At 44.4% G+C, this 22,170-nt stretch overlaps 1 protein-coding gene across 13 annotated transcripts in view; it reads left to right on the top strand.

The window, feature by feature from the left end:
* The window catches only part of AGAP1 (ArfGAP with GTPase domain, ankyrin repeat and PH domain 1), a 307,825-nt gene that overhangs the window by 192,540 nt on the left and 93,115 nt on the right, over nucleotides 1-22,170 (top strand). For 10 of the 13 annotated variants that reach the window (XM_030277040.4, XM_030277041.4, XM_030277042.4 and 7 more), the window contains 2 exons: nucleotides 3,695-3,863; nucleotides 16,258-16,419. In XM_030277040.4, coding sequence (XP_030132900.1) covers nucleotides 3,695-3,863; nucleotides 16,258-16,419 — 331 coding nt within the window. The remainder of the gene's footprint in view (nucleotides 1-3,694; nucleotides 3,864-16,257; nucleotides 16,420-22,170) is intronic. The other 3 variants (XM_030277043.4, XM_030277038.4, XM_072931917.1) reach the window with 1 other exon arrangement.

Below are 22,170 nucleotides of genomic sequence, written 5' to 3'. Positions count from 1 at the left end.
GGGTGTCTTTGAAATCATTGTGGTGTGCAGATGTAAATTCAACGACTGCTGACATTCAAAATCCAAAGAGGCCCCCCCAAAACGGCGGTGTCACTTTTTGGTAGGCCTGTTTAGAAAACATGATCATACCCATTTGCTCAATTTGCATGTCTGAAAGGCTCTGGCTCAGTTAATTGGTTAAATTAATTTCTGCTGTTGTAAACAGAGAGCTGCTGTATTAAGAGCAGAACTAAAGTAATTTTACTTTACATTATTCTGTGTCGTGGTGCATCATTCCTTTCTTACTCAAGGCAATTCATTTTGTGGGGCTGTCAAGTAATATTTGGTGTCATCTTCAGTCAATGCAGCTTTTTTGATTTTCCCCTGATATTTTAACAGTTTATTTAGTCCTGTAGATAATGGTCAATGGCCTTGAGTAGTCAGATTAACACCTTGGTGGTGCCGTAGCTGAGCAGTAACCCGGGGAGGAAAAGGGATGAGAATCGACGCGGGGAGCAGGTTTTGGGGGATTATGGATTGATGGATGCAGAGGCGGCGGTGCCCTGCTCTGACTAAGATGGAGCTGCCAGTTAGTGCTGACTGCAGGCCATGGCCTGCCTGGTGCCTCAGCAGCTCGGAGCGGGATGGAGACCTTGGGTTGTCCCTCAGATCCCGGGATCAGGGGACGGCGCCGATTGGATTCAATCCCGTGATTCCTGCATTCGGTCCATTGTCACAGTCATGGCGGGACAGTGAACCAAATGGAAGTGAAACAGGATCTCTTTGGGACGTGGCTGGTGTCCCCCCTGCCCTGGGAGGAGGGGGAGCCGTGTTAAGCCGTGCTGCTGCCAGCGAGCTGCGAGCCCCGGTCCCCCGCCACAACTCTCAATTGCTAGCAGGTTTCTCTCACTGCACCTCATTTGCATCTGGGACATCAATTAGCATGTTTGTTGAGGCTAATTGAATGAAACTCAATCATAGCTCTTAATTGCTTGACTATGTGAAAAGAAATCACATTAATGCAGCTAATTAAGTGTATGGCAATAGATGCAACATAATTAGGAGCGAAATGTAAAAAACAAGTGACGGCGAGGTGCGAGCGCAGGGTGTGGGGGATCGGGCGCCTGCATCTCCTCTGTGCCACATGTTTGGGGAGGGGTCCCTTTGCTTTGCTGCTGGCTTTAATTTTTATTTTTTTATTATTTTTGAATGATGAACGCAGACAAGTTGAGAAGAAAAATGCAAATGGATTCTCAATTACTACTTTTTCAAGCTGTTGAGGGGCAGAAGATGGCACGTCTGGGGTGGCCCACTGTTGAGTGGGCTCTAGGGACTTGTTAAGTGCTGTTTAAAAGTACTTGGCTTTGAATTACCCTCATGCCTTGTTAAAGGGGTTTTTTCCCCTTTTTTCTCGGATCAGCATTTTCTACAACTAACATCTTGGGGAGTTATCCCTGTACCATTTGCATATCAAAATCCAGCTTGCTGTCTTCTCTTTAACACAGCATATTCCAGATGACAGCAAGACCCTCATCTGTTCTAATCTGATCAAACCCTCCATTGCGCTTCTGAAGCCCTGGCGTCATTTTGTAGTTTGAACTTTCATTCCCCAAGCGGGGATCTGACAGGGCTGGGAGCGCTGTCCTTGCCCTCCCCTCCTGGGGGAGACCCGCAGATTATCGCCGTGCACCCTGCACACGATGAAAGGGCCTTTATTATTTACATTTGATATATCCCCATAAATATTTAAGCTGACATTAATACCTACCCGGCATCTGTTGTTGTTCGGGCGCTTCGCTCTGACGGCAGCTGCAACACGTTGTGTTTGCCAACACTCCCTGGTTTCCTCAAGTGGTTTTGTGGCTCACCTCAGCCTGGTTTGCACCCAGCTGAAAGGCCTTTAATGACACCCTGCCACATCTCAAGTTGTGAAATCACACCCACCCTTCATCTGAATTGGATCCAAAACCCCCTTGTCCAGTTTAAGTTGGTTGTACGTTAAATAAAACTACAAGAAAAGAAAATGTGCCGAGGTTTAGTCACTCTCTGATTAAACCTCACTTTACAGCCCACAAGCAATAAATGCTCAATTATCTTCTCCTTATTGTATTTTAATTTGTGAAGAACTGACACCCAAACAAGAAAATTCCGCCAAGTTCATAATTTGTGGATGAAAGATGTTTGTTCTCCAACACATAGTACAGGAATTTTCCTGAGTGGATTGCCTTTGTTTTTCTCTTAGCAGCAGAGTTCTGTGTCCTCTCCCCACAAATTGTTCAGACCCCACCTTTTCCGGTTAATAATTCTCAGCTTGGGAAAAATAAGCTGCTGTGATGGCTTAGTTTGAGGGGTTTATCACTGATTTCTGTTAACTATGAAGAAATTATTGCTGGTCCAGATTTTTGATGGGTTTTGAGCAGAATAAATAATTTCTGTTGTAAAAACTGTTGAAGGTGAAAGAATCTTGATGAGGGACCAATCAGCTCCCTGGATTGTGGCAGCAGTGATACAGATTTTGGATAAATTAAGGAAATTTCTTGTGAAGTGGGAGCCCAGATCTTCTCCTGGCCACCTCAAATAGCGGTTTTTCTCTTGGGGTCCTTAATCCCAGAGTCCTGGAGTGGTTTGGGTTGGAAGGGACCTCGGAGCTCATCTCATTCTATCCCCTGCCATGGGCAGGGAAACCTTACACCGTCCCAGGTTACTCCAAGCCCCAGTGTCCAACCTGGCCTTGGATACTTCCAGAGATCCAGGGGCAGCCACAGCTGCTCTGAGCAGCCCAGAGATCTTTTTGGACATTGCTTTTTGGACAGTGCTCTTGCCGCTTTTTGTCCCTGATTTTACTGTCCTGTGCTGCCCCTCTTGCATGTCCTCTTTAAGAGAGTGTCTCTCTTGTTGCTTTTCAAATCCTCATAGTTGTTCCAGTTTCAATTATTTTTTTTCTGGAATGTGCCCAGAGCCGTGTGTACCAGGAGATGAGAACTCTGGTGTCTTGTGTTCTGGCTTTAACATTCACCATCTCTCCTGGAAATAGCTGTGCTGATGTATCCCAGGATCAATTTGCCCTCTGATAAAAACACCCATGTCCATTTGCTTTTCTGTTTATTTCCCCTTTGTGGGCTTTCCAGGCAAGAATTAGCAAAATCCTTTTCCACTTCTGGCTCCCAGTGGTTGCTCTAATCAGATGTAATTTGCAATATTTTTTTTCTCCCCTTTGATGATGCTTTGTGTTGGTGCAGGAAGGGTCATATTCTAAGGGATCAATGCTGGAATCGCTGAAGCCTTCCCTGCTGGTGCCCTTTTGTAACTTTGGTGCTTGCTGACCCATTCCAGCCAAATTTGAGGGAGAAAAAGATGAGGGCATAAAACACTGGCAGAGAGGAGACACAAGTAAATGTGCTCAGGAAGGGCACTCAGTCTGGTCTTCTCCTTCTGTTTGGGACCTTTAGCTGGTGAATTCCCACATGTGGCCATGTTGTGAATCACCTCTTATCCAGCTGGTAGTTGGAGGATCTGTGAGAAAGCTCCAGACTTTTGGGGTTAATTATGAGAAGTGTGGAAGCGATTATAAGGAACATAGAAGGAAGGGAAATACCATATGGTGGGTGCAAGCAGAGGATGTAGGACCAAAGCCTCGTGAAACCAGATTTATTAATGTTGCTTACAGGACTCCCTGTCTGATGTTGTGTTTTGGGGCTTTTTCCTCTCTTTGCAGGATTACATGCAGAACGTTCACGGGAAGGAGATCGATTTGCTGAGAACCACTGTGAAGGTCCCTGGGAAGAGGCCACCCCGAGCCACATCAGCCTGTGCCCCCATCTCCAGCCCCAAAACCAACGGCCTCTCCAAAGACATGAGCAGTTTACACATCTCGCCAAATTCAGGTAAGGGAAGCCCTTGCTAGGGGGAAAATAAATGGGAGAAAATCTGCATTTCCAGTGTCTGGAGGGAATGATCATGAACAGCTGGTCTAGGGATGGATATCTCTCCATAATTGGAGGTGTTCCAGGCCAGGCTGGTGGTGCTCAGAGCAACCTGGTATTGTGGAAGGTCTCCCTGCCCGTGGTAGGGGGTGAAATTAGTTGAACTTTAGGATCCCTTCCAACCCAAAGCATTCTGGGATTTACAAACCCACTGATGTGGAAGTTTTTAAGCCCTGGCTGCTGATCTGTCCCCCACGAGAGATTCTGAGTTTCTGAGTAGCTTTCAGTGTCTGTCTTTGTGTATTTGTTACCCTGTGCTTGCCAAAGCCCTACATAATTTCACAGTCATGAACAAATGGGAGCAATCTACGATCTCTTATCTAATACTTAGGAAAAGCAAATGTTGTATGATCTGAAAGGGCTTTTTATGGCTTCCTGGTGAGATCCACAGCCCTTCTTTCCACTTTTGGAAAGTTCAGTATTATGCATTCTTCTAACAGCAAGATTCTTCTGTGGAAAGCTTTTTAATTTATTGGTGGAAGTGGTTTATAGCTCCTTCTGAGCTCTAAACAAAGACGTTTATTGTTTGCTGAAGTACTTGTCCATACAGCTAAGTGGATTTAAAAAATTGCATTAAGGGAAAACATTTGAGACAATTTATCTTGTAAAATGCACAGCTTGTACAAAACTCATAATGGTCTAGTGGAAGTTCTGTCAGCATGTTTAGGATGACATCCATAAAGTGCCAAGTGCCTTTTGCATTTATGGGTAACGTAGGCACCTCCTGCATGTGCCAGCAAAACCATCCTGTCCCTGTGCAAAACCCACTGGGATGAGCAACCCTGGGATTCCTGGATATTCAAATGTCTTCTCTTGGATAGTAATAATTATCTGTCTCATGCTTCATAGAATCAGGCTGGTTTGGGCTGGAAGGGGCCTTAAATAGCATCTAATTCCAACCCCCAGTCCTTCATGCCAAGGTGTAATTCCCTGCTTTTTTTAGACATTCCCCTTTATTAGGAGAAAACAGAGAAGTTTTATTCCCTTCCAACTCTTGACTGGTACTGTTTGAGATGGGTTTGTAAAGTGGTGACACTGAGCAGACACTCCTGGAGATCTCAGGCTGGGACCTGAGGTGTCTGAAGTCGTGATGTCATCAAACCCTTTTTCAAGTTTTGACCTGGCACTGGCAGAGTTTATAGGAGAAAATTCTTCATGGTTGGGTTGGTTTTTTCCAGTTTACTATATAATTTAGATGACTAGGTATGGGGAGTGCTTTGGTTCTCAATATACTTCCCAATTTTTAATTAAGGGAAGAAAAGTGCTGGACTGGGTCAACAAACTACAGGAGAGATGTTTAAATAAAGGGATTTCAGCTTTTAACACATTTGAACACAGTCAAAAATTACTTGATAGCTTCAGAGAAGCAAGTTTCTGGAAACATATTTAGAGATATGTAAGAATTTAAGGTTTATAGTGTGGAATTTACATGTTTTGGCATCTACTTGGCTTGCCAGGTCAGAGGGAAACTTTTCCTGACAGTTTGCAGCAGGCAGCTCTCACTGTGTGTGTGTGTCCTGGCCAGCCTGAGGTTTGATCACACAAGTCAATTATGCCAGAAATTCCAAATGCTGGGAAATCCAGATAATGAATTTCAAATAACACTGTAGGGATAGTTGGAGCTTCTCTCCTCCCTCTTGGCTTCTTCATCCTCAGCTCTTTAGAAACACTGAAAGAATTTGCTGTTGTTGATGTCTGGTCAGCATCTGCTGCTTGTTATTGGCTTAAGAACAAACATCAAAAGGAGCTGCTAATCAGCTAAGAATTACTAAAAAGAAAGAAAATTTAAAAAAAGAAGGGCACTGTCCCAACCTGCGTCTGCCTTTTTCATCTGAGCTCTGATGTGGTCAGGGACAGTGGTCACAGCTCCTGATGGGTGGGAGACCTGTAGGTGCTTGGGGCTGAGTCCTGGAGTGCCAGGAGGACCCCTGGAATACATGCAGTTATCTGCCCCAGAGCTCAAAACACCTGCAAATTATCCCTTGCAGGCTGTGCTGCTGCCTCAGAGCTTCCCCTCTCTTGTTAGTGCTGGGAAAAGTGGTGTCCTGAGCCTGTGTGGTGCTTTCAGATGGATCACAGGGCTGAACTTGTCACTTACTGGTGCCACTGGGAGACTTTTGTACACAGCTCTGCCACATGGAGGAGGTTTGGACCAAACAGGAAGAATCAGCGCTTCCTATTTTGATTTTTAGGCCTGTAAAAGTTAAATGCTGCTTGGCTTGGTTGATGCCTTCATTTGACACTTTTACACTGCTTGCAAGATGCCCCTTAAGGATGGATTTCTATGCCAACTTTGCTAAGAAATCTATGGATTAAATACCCATTTGATTGCCTGTAACTGATATTTTGAGTTCATATTTCAGCAAATACTTTTCTCTGAGTGTAATTTCTTGTGATTAAACCACTCTTCTGATCCCACCACGGTCTGTGAGGCAGCAGAGCAGCTCCAGCTCCTCCTTCTTCTCATCCCCTTCTCTCTCTGAAGCCTTTTTGGACCTCAGTGATGGATCAGACACCTTAAATTTCCTCCCACATGGGGAGGATCTTTCCCAAGGTGCTTCCCATAAAGGTGCTGTGACCAGAATCGAGGGAATGAGGCTGATCAGGGCAATATTGGGAATTTGGGAAGGACAAACTCAGTTCTATGGCACAAACCAAAAGAACCGATCCTTGAGAGTTTCGGTTTCAGAGGTGTTAAAAAAAACAAAACAAAACAAAACAAAAACACCTTTATGAGAATATGTGAATTTAAAAAACTCCGGATTACTCTTCCCTGCTGGGTTTCCCCTGGCACAAGGGCTGGGAAAAACACTTTTCCCTTAACTTCAAGTCACACAGTCCATTGTCACAGTCATGGTGGGACAGAGAACAAAATGGAAGTGAAACAGCAGCAGGAAAATGGAATATTTTCTGTGCTCTGTCAGAAAGCAGGGAAAGGAGTAGAGGGTTGGGCTGCTCCTGCTGTTACAAAGCCAAGCACTTTGCCTGGAAAAAGGTTGACTTTGGTTTGAAAACTGGTCTTTTCTTGGATTCTTGGAGGTGCAGTTTGGGGTTTATTGTGTAGGAACTGGGATTCTGTGTGGCAGCTTCTCCCAGAAAATACAGAAGATGCAGGGTCATTTTAGTTGGGTTATTTATGTTGTGTAGACTTCAAATAACAGGTTGTTAACTGTGGCTTCAGGGAAGGTGCTCACACTTGTAGGCTAAGTTGGTGGGAAACTGAGTTGGGGGAAATGGATGTTTACTGCCTTCAATCTAAAATTATGCCACTTCTGTGGTATTTTCAATCCAAGCTGTCAAACAATGCTGAAGTAACTGAAATTTAAATTAAATTTACATGGCACTAAGCATCATTCTGTTGATGCAGCTCAGTTGGAAGTCCTTCAGGAAAGGGTAATTCTTGGATTTGCTCAGTTCCAGCTTTCTCTAAGAGCTGGGAGCAGGGCCAGAGTCCTGTCCATCCCACAGTCCTGTCCATCCCACTGGCCAGTCTCTCTGCCCTTTAGGAGCTGGCTCAGCTTGGCTTTGGAGCCAGGAGTGGGTCCAGGTTTCATTCACTCCTGAATTGGGTTGGATTTGAGCTGCTTGACCTGAAGGTGAACTTATTCCTGAAATCTCTCCCAGGAGTCATTTATTTCTTCTCCTCTCCAAACAACCCAAAGCCTGAGCTGTAGCAAGAGTCACTGATGTAGAAAGTTCACGACTAAAAATAGCTTATGGTGTAGAGATAAATTGTTTCCTGATTAACACTTCATTTAAATAATTTGGTGCTATTAAATTTCCTTAAAATGGTGACTGTACAGTATGTGAAGTATCCCAAATGTGTTAGTTCCAGGGCCATCGTTAAGTGTGCTGAGGGTTGTTATCTGCTAACTACTTGTGACATTTCAGATGCTGCAGGAATGGCAGCTCCATGTTCTTATCACTGAGAGGCTCATGTCCATTATTAATTGTGATCATCTATCAAATCCTTGGTGTTTTTTCTAGATCATGTGATAATCCTTTTTAACTGGGGGGTCACTGTGAGGATTCAGATGTTGCGATCAGGCTGGTCATGAGTAAAAATGTTTATCGAGCCAAGAGCTCAGAAGCACGAGCAGTTTTTCCAAAGCCTGTGGATCTTGGGTGCCTTTGTAAATAAATGCTGAACTGAGCCCTAAATTCTAGAATCTGCTCTGAATTCCCTGCTTGGAGGTGACAGAGAGTGACCTGGTGTGGTTGCTGGGAGTTACCTGTCACTAACGCTGCAGCCGGGCGGGGGATGTGAGGAGACTCTGCGCTAAATGCTTCCTGCACTTCAACTTCAGCGCGCGTTTTACGCGTTTGCCACACATCACAAATGCAAGTTTGGGACTTACTTTTGTCATTAATCACCCCAGTCAATTTTCCATCTGGGTGGCTTTGCTGTTGGTTCAGTGATATACAGCTGCAGCGATGGGAAGGAGAAGTTGGCAGTTTGCTCGTTTCAAAGGAAAAAAACCCAATTTCAAGTGCATCTGAGATTTCTCTTTCATCCCACTAGAGGGATGACTCAAGGTCATTTTCTCCAGTTCCTTTGGACTAGGATTTGCCCTTTCCAGAGCTAGAGAAACACAAACTTTCACTGTTAGTACCCTGACTCCCTTAATAATGGCAGAAAAGGAGCAGGGCACATATTAGCAAATTAGCAATAATGAAATAAATATTTGATAAAATAACTGTGTTAGTTAAATATTGAGAAAAATGAGTTTGCTGAGATTTTTCTCTTCAGGGGGAAAAACAAAGATAAAATGAGCTGTCTGAGGATTCTTTCTCAAGGTGGGCAAACCCCTAATGCTGATGAGGTGGGTAAACGGTAGGAGGAATGTGTCGTGGAGCTTCTGGCAGGTGCCTGTTTCCCTCTGGATGATTTTCATGCCTCTGTGGCGCCGTATCCTGGATAAAATCCCAGATCTGCCTTGTCCACCCGATGAAATCCCAGTGTCTTGACGGTCACACGGTGCAGCACGAACTTGGATGTTCAGACCTGTGCAGGGTTGTCTGTGCTTTTCCCCCTGGTGATTTTAAGCTATTAAAGCCATCGTGAGGGTTGAAGCTGATTTACCAAACCGGAGAGGGAAAAAAAAAAAATAAATTCACAAATGTGTTTGGAGTATTGAACTGCCGTTGACATCTAAAGTCCCAACCATGCTGTTTTCCTCCACACTCCAGCAATCAGGACATCCAGCAAACCCATAAAAAACCAAACTAATAGCATGAATATTCAGTGACCTAGAATACTAATTATTGTCATGAATATTAATGTGATCGGACTTGCTTTTTCCTCTTCTCTTTCTCTCTGGCTCGGGTTTGGTTTTTTTTTCCCCCCCTCTATTTTTTTTTTAATTTTTTTTTTTTTTCCACTCAGCCGGCTCTAAAGATGGACCATAATGAGAGCATTTAAGAGAGAGAGCGCTCTCCGCCGTGACAGGGACCGGGGTAATAAGGAGAGCTTGATTAACGTGGTGCACTTGGGGGAGAGATGAGAAGATTCACGTGGGCCTGTTGTGGGGGAGGCAATGAGGCACCGGCGGCTGTGTTGCTGCTCCCTCAGATTAATGAGGCCTAAGAGTGCATTAGGAACGGTGACAAAGGTTTGATCTAATGGGCTCAGTCATTTTTCCTTTGAGTGACAGACGCACAGAAGTAATTGGCTGTGCAGAATGGCAGCTCATTGGCAGTACTTAAGGATACATTATCCCCGTTGTGTGGCCCGCAGAGGCTGTTTATCAAAACTGCTCACACTGCAGACATGCATTCACTTAGCTGCTGTTACAGTGGCAATAGCTATTAAAAAGAGGGAAAAAAAAAAAAAAGGAAAAAAGTCATCTCGCATTCGTATCTATTGTCTCTTTTGCAAAAATAAAGTTTCTTTGTTCTGTTTCCTGAAGAGGCGGTGCATGCCAGCAGTGGTCCCTCCCCACCCCAGGAGGCTCTGGCAGGGTTTGGGGAGGGCTGGAGCTCGTGGGAAGCTCCCAAAGTTAGCCCAGCTCATCTCAGCAGTCAGCATCCAGCGCGCAGGTAGGACCTGCCACCCCGTCTCCAATTCCATTATTAATAATTTCCACAGACAGATGAAGGGATTAGGCATCATTTTACATCCTTCGCCTCAGGGCCTGCACATGCTCTGCTGTACCTACCTCGGAATGATTTGGAGCTCTGCTGTTACTTTTCACAAAGGTAAATCCACGGTTCCTGTCGGGATTCACAGCCAAATAAGAGCAACACAAAGCAGAGCTTTTGGCAGCAAAATACTCACCTCTGGGTCTTAAAGCTACAGTCCCTGAACAAGCAGGTAACCTCAACTAGGACTTGCCCCGAAAGCCAAGCATGTCTTATTTATTACTGTTACTTGTTAAAACTATGGAAAAATAATAATAATCTGCCTGCCAGGAAAGGAAAGCAGGCTTTGATCCCAGCAGAATAAATAGTCGGGGATCTCGAGCAGAAGCCCGCGGTGAAGATCTTGGGTTTAACTTTCTTTTAGAAGAGATGTCTCCTCTGATGACTTAATTTTCCTCCACACTTGCTGTGTTGCTTTGGCATGCTCTGAAAATAATAGCTTTCCTCGTTATACTCCCAGCACCACGTCCTTCACTGCCAGGATATTTCTTGGCACTGCCTTGTTTGTTCATTAGTATTGACCCCGCTCGGTCTGTGTGCTGCTGATCGAGCCCAGTTCAGCGGGGATGGAGATGGAAGGGTTTCCTCTAGGAACAGCTGCTTGTCCTTAGGAATTTTGTTCAGTAAGCAAATGCTTCTGGAAGAAAGAAGTCTTAAAACAAAGTTAAACTCACAAGCAAGTTTGCTGCTGCAATGTTGAAAGTGATGATCAGCATGCTGGGGGAGAGTTGCAGCACTGGAATCAGTTGAAAGATTTTTGTCAGAGAGCCACAATAGTTTGGGTCGGAAGGTACCTGAAAGTTCATCTGTTTCCAGCCCTGCCCCTCCCTTGTTCCTGTTTTATGTGTGAGGAACCTCAGGTAATTTCAGGTGCCTGATAAAGCTGGGGCGGGGACCTTGTGCTTCTTGCACGCTGCCATTGGGGTGGAACAGAATCCATGGCAATACTTGAGGGAATTTTACCCCCCTGAAGAACCTAGCTATGAAATTTAGAGCTCTTCAGGTCCCACAGAACGTGGCCAGACAGCTGGGCAATGCCTCCCTTCCCAGCTTGGAACACTCCTGAGTGGGAGAGGCAAGGAGCTGTAAGTAGCTGTTTCCCCAGATTTCAGTGCAGCACACGATCTCCAGAGTGGGCACAGGATGCACCTGGAAAAAAAGGATGCTGAGGCAGCAACCTAATGGAAGCCAGGAGAGCCATCCCCAAATGTTCCTGGTCCCAAGGTTCATATCTGTAGGTGAAGGAGAGGCAGGAAGCACAGCTGGGATGGTCAGACACTTCTCAGGAAAGGTTTGACCACTGGATAGGTTTCTGCACAACTCTGGGAATTCATTCTGAGCATGATGCAGAGCTGAGGATGGGAAGGGAATGCTTCCCATCTTTTTGCAGCTTCTCCCTTTCCACCCTGAAGAGCCTCAAGGGAGCAGTGCTGGGAGTGTGGGTTTGGAAGGGGCATCCACAGCCAGTCTAACCTACTTGACAGTGCCTGGTGCTGAATTAGAGGGCATTTCAAGAATAGGCAGAATTCCTGCAACACAAATTGACCCAACATGATTTGAAACAATTAACCCTCTGATATCAAGAGTCAGGATTTCCTGACCCACAACTCTAATGTATTTTTCATTAGTTCTAACAGCTGGTGAGCGCAGCCCTCTGGCCTTAAGAGGTTTATTTCCTTCTTTTTTTCCTTTTTTTTTTTGGAAGAGAAATTCATCATGAGCATGAGGAGCTTGGCACAAATGAAACATGGTGAAAGCAGAGCAGTAGGGCTGCAGTTTATCTGATTCAGTCTTTCTGTGCAGCCCCCTGTGAGTCTCATACACTGCTGCTTCATGGAAAAATACAGTTCTGCTTCACAACTCCTGCTCTGACTGCTCGTCTCATAAATCCAGGGGTGTATTAGTTACACTTGTGAATGTAACTTCTGCTGGCTGACTTGTTTGGAGGAAATCACAGGTGTGTTTGCAGCAGAGAATGGAAATCATTTGTGCCTAGTATTGTTTGTGTCACTTGTATCTCACTTCTCAGGGTCTGCTTGTGAATTGTATTTGTTCTGCATTTGTAATTAGCGGGTGGTGTAGTTGGTGAAGCCTTGAACTGATGTGTCTGTTCCACTAACCTGTGATGATTCACAGGATTATTAAGTTAAAACCCAGCAAAAGAGGAATTGCAGACATGCTGCCCTCATACTGTTCCATTACAGGAGCAAACACGACCAAAACCATGAGCGGTTTATTTTTTATTGGACAAGTCACTGCATATATGTAAGCCAGCATTTATATTAACCTTAATTGGATATTTTAATACCATTTTTACAATAGACCCTTTACCTTTTGGCTTTTACCTACTAGACACACACTGTTCACATCTTGTCCAGTCCTGTGTTTGTATGAATCCTGGTTATTTTAATTTCATTTCTAAGGCTTGCATCTCTTCTCCATTGTTTTGGAAATCTGAAGGCCTGTGTGTGAGGAGCCAGAGTGACTCCCTTGTTCTCCTTCTGCCCCCGTGTGTGTTTCCCTCAGCTTCTCCACACTCCTTGGCTTAATTCCTCGTGCTCTTTGCAGCGTTTTACACTGAATAGATGGGTATTTAAATGGGATTTCATGTGAGCACGCTCACTTTTCTTAGGGGCTCGTCTGCTGAGCAGTGGCCAAACCTGGAAATTACCTTGAATCTTAATTTGGATGGGTTTTGTGGGGCTTAATTGTTTGAACGTTTTGTAAGCGCGGCCGTAATGGGGTGTTTTATAACATCAGAAAAGATAGTTTTAATAAAGCTGTCTAGAGCTAGAAAGAGGAACTCTTTCTTTGATGCTCCTTTGGTAGATGAAAACATTTTTGTTCAATAGGAGACCAGCATCTTTTTTTTTTGCTCATTTGAGACAAGTTCTGGCAACATACTGATATTCATTCAAATATAAATGCCATATTCCCTTTGAAATGCAAATTGTTTAAAGAAAAATAGCATATGGTAGAGGTAAGTACGTTTTCAAATCAGCTCCCACACTTTAGGGATGTGAGTACAGCTAAAATTATTCTTTGGAAAGAATCTGGAGCCTTTGACACATTGAAGCTTGAACTAATCAAGGCTTCCCAGTAAGCATATACACATATCCATATCAAGGAAACAGTGCTGAGAATACATGGATTAGCATAGTAATTTAACTGCCCCCTGCTAATCAACTTAAGCAACCAGCTGATGCATGCAGGATGCATTTGAAGAGGCAACTCTTTCACAGCTCCGGCATGGGCCAGGTAGCAGGAGCTTGGGTGGATGTGAAGATGGGAATCTGGCTGTGGCTGGGGGGACAAGAGGTGCAGGATAGAAAGGCTTTGTGTGTCTAACCCAACATACAGGCTTTGCTTTCCATGGATCAGGGAATGGTTTGGGTTGGAAGGACCCTTAACTCTCATCTGGTCCACTCCCCCCTGCCATGGGTAGGGACATCTTCAGCATTTCCACTGAGTACTGCTGGCTTCCTCTTCCTCACCGTCTCCTGCTTGCCTGTGAAAGGCTGAGGTGCTTCCTGCTGTTGAGGCTTTATCCCTAAGGAGAATTAAAGGACTTTTGCTGGTCTGGTTTGGGGTTTGCCCATTGTAGATGAACTGTGGGGCTGTGTTGGAGAAGCTCTGGCAAGAGCAGCAGTCCTTGTTTTGGGGTGGCAGCATTTGCACCTGGTGTGGGGTTCATATCCTGCAGTTGGATTGAGAAGTGGTAAAATTTGCACTGGATTGGGAAATAATGATTTTTAAATAAGGTTCTGAGTAACAAGTTTGTGCTAGAGTTGAACATACCTAGGAGGGGAACAGGAAAGGAAAGGCACTCTGTTTTCTCACGGTTGCTGGCTTGATGGGCTGATATGTCATGAAAAGACACACCCTGCAGCACCTGGACAAAGTGGGATTTAATCCTGAATAAATATTATCAAAGAGGTTGCAGGATAAAGGTTACCAGGCTATGGCAGTAGGAAAGAGGGAGCTGGGCTGGATTAATCACAGTTGAGTGAAGTGTCACATGAAGGCACCTGGCACCTGTTCTGTGCTTGCAGCCCGTGCCTTTGAGAGAGGTGCAGTGGAAGAAAAATTCTTCTTTGGTTCCTAGAACAAGTCACTTCTCAACAGGTTCATGTCACAGCCTGGGGCTGGAGTTTCCCCAGGTGGCATTAAGGTGAGAGAAGCGCTTTTGGTGCTGACATGGTGCCACAGAAATCCTGATATTCTCTTCTCAAGGTGCTGGTTTTGCATCATGGTTAGAAGGTGATGGGACGCTTGTGTTCTTGGGCTTGCGGACTAGGTAGAAGATGCCGGCATAAAAATATCACTGCTTGTGTTGTGTCTATGTTGGCCTAAATCTCAATTTTGTAGAACCCACTTGGTCTCAAACTCTTGTCACTCACATCAGCCATTCCCTTTAATTTGGTGGATCATCAAAGCAATTTATTAATATTCATCATTTTTCTGGATTGTGAAAAGCAGAGGAAAAGGGGATTTCAAATGAGCATCACAGAAGCTGATTTGGAAGGAGAGATTTAAGGCAGCGCAAAATACAACTTTTGTCAGCTCATGTTTTCATTTTCTCTTGTGGTTTTAAAATACTGAGTTGCAATTTAGTCCTCTGCTCTGTAGAGTCATGCCTTGGGAGGTCCCAACATGGTTCCAAAACCCACCTTAGACTTTGCAATATGAAACAAATGAGTTTTTCTGTGTATATTTCATGTCTGCAAAGCAAGGATTGCCAGGCTTGAGAAGTTCTTCAGGGCTGAGTAAGTACATTGAAGACACAGATATTGTGATGGATCTGTGTTAAAGACTAAAGAGGAGATTTTGTCTTGGGAAAGGGGAGGAGAGAAAGGGACAATTATGCCAACTCTAATAAACACAAAGTAGTTCACTAAGCTCTGCTGTCTTCCCAAAGGCTGCTCTGGGAAAAGACATAATGATAGAACTGGGAGTCAGGAGATCTGGGTTTTATTTTCAAGTCTGCCACAATCTTCCTTTGTGGCCCTGGGTCATTTAACCTCTGAAAAATGGGGGAAATGATAGCAGATAATTAACAACCTCACAGGAGCATTGAAAATTAATTCATTAATTTTTCTGAACTCATCAGTAGAAGGTGCAATGGAAATGCAAAGTATGAGAGCGCGTTATAATATTGCGTCTGCTCCTTTCCCTTTGCATGTGTTTTTTAAGAGTGTTCTTCAGTCCATAGAGGACCTGTGGGGCACCTTTAGAGAGCCTGACATGAGGAATGAAACTGGCACTGTAAATTCTTTGTGGTTTTATGACATGCAAGGCCCATTGCTAGGAATGAAGTAAAATGTGCTCAGAACCCTAAACTGTGGAGCACGTTTTGGCCCATATCAAGTTGCAAGCAAAACCATCAGAAACCTGAGTTTCTGGAAAGGTTTTAATTGTTTCTACTCTAAAATGTATTCAACCAGATCCCACTTGTCCTGTTTTATGGTGAGAAACCTGTCCCTGTCACTCCCCCTTGCGCACAGTTCCCAGCATTTTAATGTCCTAGGCCTCGGTGGTCATGAAAATACAGAAGTGTTTACTGGGTAAAGGCTGTTCTTTGTGTGTCCCCTTTTGTGTCACATTCCTGGGACCAGCCCCAGGAATGATACTTGCAGTCAGTCCAATGTCTGCTTTGTGTCACGATGTTGTTTTAAGATTAAATGTCCGAGAAAGTTTTTTTTCACCCTTGGTCTCTCAGTGCTGGCAGTCCTTTGCTCCCCAACAGTGTGTTCTTTGGGGACATACCTGTGTCAGGTGTTATTGTGAGGTGGATTGTTTTAAACTCTTGGAGTTGGCTCAGTTGTATAAACAGTGGCTTTTAGGAATAAATTGATTTTCTGTGTGCAGTCTAACAAGCAGAGAAGCTCCAGAGAGTGTGCCTGGTAGCAGAGTGGTGGAAGATCGTGTTTCCCAGAAGGTGAATGAACAGAATGAGGTGATACTATGAAAAATCAGGCTTTTTTTGTCTTCTTAGCTGTATTTGAGCCGGTCTGGGGACCGTCAGCTTCAGGGAGGGTCGTTGTGTGAGTGAAGTGACCCCTATTTCTGCTCATTAAAACTCCCCCCATCCATCCCGATGCGAAACCCCTTTTGTGCTCTCTATTGACACGCTTTGTTTTCCGTTTGTGCCTAGGGAACGTGACTGCTAGCACATCTGTGTCTCAGATGGCCAGTGGGATCAGTCTGGTGTCCTTCAACAGCCGCCCGGACGGTTTGCACCAGCGCTCCTACTCGGTCTCCAGTGCAGATCAGTGGAGCGAGGCCACAGTCATTGCCAACTCTGGCATTAGCAGTGGTAAGAAACCTGCAGCTTTGGGGGGCTCACGTGCCTTGGGCTGAACGGGGAGTTTGGTGCTCTTGGTTTTTTTCGAAAGGGAAAAAAATAAGGAATGAAATGGTGCCCACCCCGTTGTGGTGTTCGGTGCTGAGCTTGCAGCGTCTGAGGGAAAAATTGGAATTAGAAAAAAGGGGATGGATTAACTTTTAACATTAATTTTTTGATTTGAGAATGGAGTGACAGGGCAAGGGGGAATGGCTTTAAACTGAAAAAGAGGAGGTTTAGCTTAGATATTAGGGAGAAATCCTTCCTTGAGAGGATGCTGAGGCCCTGCAGAGGTTTGCCCTGGAAGTGTCCAAAGCCAGGATGGGACTTGGGGCAGCCTGAAAGAATTCTGAGACTGTTTTTTCAACATGAAGAGCTAATGTAGTTGCAATACTGCTTAATTTTGATTTCAGGCACGTAATCAATGACCCAGAATGGCCGAGGTTGGAAGGGACCTTCAAGCCCATCTTCCCCTGCCATGGGCAGGGACACCTTCCACTATTCCAGGTTGTCCAAGCCCCATCCAGCCTGACCCTGGACACTCCCAGGGATGGAGCAGCCACATAATGTGTGTTGTTTGCTTGATACTCACATTCCTTGCCCTGTGTGATGGATATTAGCAGTAAATGACCCTCTAGATCTTCTCCACAGCGTGTCCTTTCTCTGCTGTGCTCTTGCTCCATTGCCTGCACACTCCTGGCACAGTCTTAGTGTTTCCTCTGTGGAGCATTTAAGAGCATTAAAAGGAGCAGGCGCTATTCCTGGTGGTGTTTTGGGATTATTAGATTGTAGCAATAATTGTTTTTAAAGGGTAGGTGTGATGTTTGCTACCAGACCAGGATGAATAGGTCAGGAGAAAGGGGAGGAATGCTGTTTCTGATGGCTGCCCCTAAAATGGGAGCAGTTAGGGGAATATGGGAACTATTTCACTTGTCCCACATATATCTCTGTATCTGTAGAAGTTCTGAATCTTGAGTATAGCCCTGAGAGCACCTCTGGGTTTTTAGTGCCACCTTAGGAGAACAGAGGGTTTAAAACCTTGATCACCGTGTTTCAGAGTGGCATTAACTATCAAATTCATACTTAGCAAAGCACAGACTGTTTTCTGGAGCTGTAAACATGGGGGCAGCACCTTCAGGAGAATTTGCATTAAAATGGTCCAGATGTTGCCTAAGAATTTTCTGACTGAGCCATGCAGGAAGGCAGGGGTGTTGTGAAGCAGCACAGTGAAATAAATGCTTCAACCCGGTCCTCTTCTGTGTCCACTCAGCTCACCCACTCGTGGTTAAGCTTTTAGGGGAGGCAGCATTGCCCTGCCTGGATGCTGAGCTGGTTTCCCACTTAAAATCACATATTTTCTGCCTCCTTTACGTGAGCTACTTTGTCATTTTAATCCACCCCAACTCCACCTCCCTTCTGAGAGGTTAGACCAAAGTTTGGGCTTTTTTGTGCCTTTTATCCTGTAGCTTTTCAAAGGTAAGATGAAGAATGTTGAGTGCTGGCTGTAGGAGGAAAGCAGGAGCTCTAGGCTGCAGTCCTGTGCACCTTGACACACCTGCAGGCAGGTGAGCAGGTGCCATCCCCATGCCAGATGTCCCAAATGAGGCTGCAGGGGAGAAAAACCTTCAAAATTCAGTGAACTGCTACAAGCGGCATGGAAATACAGTCTTAAAAAATTGAAATATCCCCTGAATTCCTGCTTTTGCCATCCCCTTTGCTTCAAAATGCTGGATTTGCCGGACTTGCCTTTTGCTCCTGCTGCTGATCCCGAGCTGGTTTACAATTCCTGGTGAAGAGAACCTTTTCTCCTACCCCAGCTCTGCAGTCTCCCATATATGCAGTACCTTTTTCTGATTTGACATTCATATGGGATTAGTTCTGGCTCAAAAGAGATGACAGCCAGAATTATCTATGAAATACTTATTTTGAAATTGCAGGTGACTGGTGGATACTTGTGAAGAAGCCTACCTTGAAAAATTTCTTGCAGAGGTTCTAATATTTTTTTTTTTAAATGTTGAGGTGTTGTTTTTTATAAATACAGAGGGAAAATAGGATTAAAAACGAGTTTTAGGCATCTAAGGGTCAGCAGACTCAGAAGTATTGCACTAAAACTCCTACAAAACCTCAAGAATAATTGATTGCTCTGAGTGTATCATCTTTGGGTAAGCTCAGAGATGTGTCCTTTATGTTGGCAAGTTGACGCATGAAAAACCCTTTTTAATTTCTGGGTTTTTTTTCTCCATTAAAAGATTTTTGAATTTTAGTCATAAAAAGCTAATACTGTGAAAGCAGCAGGTATGGCAAGAAGCTAAGCATCTTTTGGAATTCAAATGCCAATGTACTGGAGAATATGCCTGCTTATTGTCACGTGGTTTTATTGTAGACAAAATAACATATTGGGATTCAATTTTTCTCTGCACCTTTTTTCACATTAAATTAATACTTTGTGTGGCTCCAGAGAACTTTTCAAAGTCTTCCAAACCAGACCTTTGGTTTCCTGGAGCTTCTGTCTTTCAAGCAGCTGTGAACATCTCCTAATTAGATAAATTACTTTGTAGTGGGCAGAGCCACAAAACAGGAGGTGCTGGTTAAATTAAAGGGGAAAAATAGAAAAATCCATTCTCTGAAATGGAATGCCCCACTGCTTTATGACTATTACTGTTGTAAGGTTTTACATTTAAGTACCTGAGGTTTAAAATTAAATGTCTAATATAATTTGGTGCTGGTAACATGAAGCTTGTGCCTGCCCTGGGAGAAAATCTCGACAGCTTAGTTTGGTGTTTCAAATTGCTGCGTGCTGGATAGTGAGCAGCTCGTGCTGCTGGCTCACTATTTAGCTCAGTCCCACCTGCTGTTCAGCATCATTTCCAATGCAGGAACATATTTGCCTTAAAAACTCCCGAAATTTCAAAAGGCTGTTCCAGCAGCACATGAAAAATTAATTCTTTTTGCCTTTTTTCCTCTTTTTTTTTTCCCCTTCTCCTCCGTACTCTTGTAAGTGCTTGACAGAAGTAATTTTAGCAGCGAGGGAGAATAAAAACTGGGGGCAGTAAATCCCTGTCCAGGAACCTCTTGTGTAGATTCTTTATGGACCCAGAATTGATCTGCGTGTCAGATCCTGATGTAGTTTCAACTGTTTATCACCCTAATGGTGGTAGAGAGACCATGAACATCAACTTATAATCCCCCATGAAAGAAATTGGTGTTTGCAGTCAATGAAGGAGCAGCTCAGCTTTATTGATAGATTTGGAACAATTACTGCTGCTCCAGCTATTGGCCCAGAGGTTTTCCTGGATCCCACTGGAAGCCTGTGATGTTTTTTCCTCTGATAAATCTCCTCCTTGATGTTTTGCTTTTTTTTTCCTTCTTTTATCACCCAGAATTATCTCTAGTTGCTCATTGCTGGGGAACAGGAGGGTTCCTGGTCTCAGGGGAGCCATTTGTGACCTGTTTGGGTGTTAAAGTTCTGTTCTGGATTGTGCATCCCACAATTCCTCCTCTGTAAATCCAGCTGTTATTTTCATAAAATCACAACATTTTTACAGTTGGAAAAGCCCTCAAATATCATCAAGTCCAACCCTTAACCCAGCACTGCCAAGCCCACCGCTAATTCTGTTCCTAAATGCCAAATCCAAACATTTTTTGCACACTTCCAGGGATGATGACTCCACCCTTTGCCTGTGCCAGTGCCTGACTCCCCTTGCAGTGAGGAAGTTTTCCTGCCAGGAGGGGACAGCCAGGGGGGTCGGGCTCTGCTCCAGGGAACAGGGACAGGAGGAGAGGGAACGGCCTCAGGCTGGGCCAGGGCAGGCTCAGGGTGGGCACCAGCAGGAATTTCACTATGGGAAGGGTGCTCAGGGATTGGAATGAGCAGCCCAGGGAGCTGTTGGAGTGCCCATCCCTGGATATGTCCAAGGATGTCCTGGACATGGCACTCAGTGCTCTGGGCTGGGGACAGTGACAGGTTGAACTCAGTGGTCTTGGAGGGTTTTTCCAATTCCATGATTTTAGTGGTGCTGATGCCGTTAGAGAGATGGGTCTGTCTGCTCTCCAGTCTTCACAGTTTGTGCATCTCTGAAGAACCTGACAGACAGACCCCCAGTTTTCCAGCAGAAGTTTTTGTGGTGCCAGGAACCACAGGCAGCTGCCTTACAGAAGTGAGATTTGTGAGCCATCACTCTGAGAAGACCAAGGATGTCATTTCCTACCTGGGGATGAAGCAGCAGCTTGGTTCATTCTCTTTTTAAATGTCCTGTTTTATCGTTTGGCTTCTGTGCCCTGAGACCATCAGAGGGAAGGATTCAGCATTCAGCTCTTCTGACAGAGCACTGCAAACAGGACTTTGCATGGGACAGGGATTTCTGGTCTCTGGACTTGTAAATTGTCATTTGAATTCCAGCACGATGTAAAATTCTGCTGTAAATCAAATATCTGTTTAAATATCATCCACTTAGGCTTTATCACTGTACAATTGCTTGTACGGGCCATTTGAGCTCGGCTGTAATTTATGGAAGTTGTAATACCTGGTGTCTTCTGAGTTTCTAACAGTTTGGTGTTAGGGTTTATTAATGTAAAATTGAGTTCTCACTGTGCCATGGGGTGTGAGAGGTCACTGGAGTGTTGATATTAATGCAGACCTTGCAACTTGCCTTACTTGTCTGTTCCTAAGTGCTGGGAATGATTAAATGATGGAACCTTCTGCTCTGCCTTGGGAAAAGAAATGGTTCAGGCTGCATCTGACATCAGAAAATACCATTTAGACCTGTTGGAATTCCATAGGCAAGTTCTTGACCAGGATCAATGATACAATTTCAAATAGATTTATAGAATTTCAGAATTGTTTTTGGTCAGTGTATACAGATGGTTTAGGTCAAAAGAGCTTTTTCCTCCTTTTTAAATATGGAAATTGGGACCAAAAAGCAATTGCAGATTTATTTTGTCCCTTTTGTTTTTGGGGTTTTTTTTGTTTTTCCTAGCTCCTTTAGAGCTACTCTGGGATTTTCTGTAATTCTTACTACTTAATACAATACAATTCACCATGCATAATATGTGCACATAGTTTACATTATCTTACCTAGGACAAGAAAGGGAACATTCTTCTACTTTTCATACATTTTGTGATCCACAGATTGCTTTTGGCAAAATACTTCCAGAGGGAAACTATTGCAGCTCAGCAGAGTAAACTCTGCTAGCAACAACTTATTATTTCCTTTGTTTTCTCAGCATACCTTGAGGAAATGTGGGTTATAAAGCACTACTTTCTAACAATCTGTGGAAAGCCATCCCCTTTCAGCATGAGGTTGTGTACTGAGAAACTTCCAGTATTTAAATTTGCCTGACATTCTTGACAAGCTCTTACATGAAATAGCCCAGTCAACCAGAAATATTAAAAATCTCTGTGTAGCAGTGTCCTAGGAAACTGGTAATTTTTTGGATTTGCTGATCCTGCAGGACTTGAGGTTTCAAACTGGATTTAATTCAGGCAGGGGATGATGAGGTCTTGTAACCTGTGGTTCCCCAAAGTAATGTAAGGCCTGGAGGGCAATGGTGATAAATAAGTGCTCTGGAAAGGGGCTTGGAGCATTAATCCAGCTGGTACTGTCTGCCTGGGCTTTTTGGGAATGTGTTAGCCTCTGGAAGCAGCAGGACCCAGTTCTTACCCCTCCTGTTCTGCAGACCATGGGAGATCTCAGCGTGATGGGAAACCTTGGGGCCACCATCCCT

Source organism: Taeniopygia guttata, chromosome 7 (assembly GCF_048771995.1).
Source record: "Taeniopygia guttata chromosome 7, bTaeGut7.mat, whole genome shotgun sequence".
Lineage (NCBI taxonomy): Eukaryota > Metazoa > Chordata > Aves > Passeriformes > Estrildidae > Taeniopygia > Taeniopygia guttata.
The sequence above is the reverse complement of the archived record's forward strand: the minus strand, read 5'-3'. Positions and strand labels throughout refer to the sequence as shown.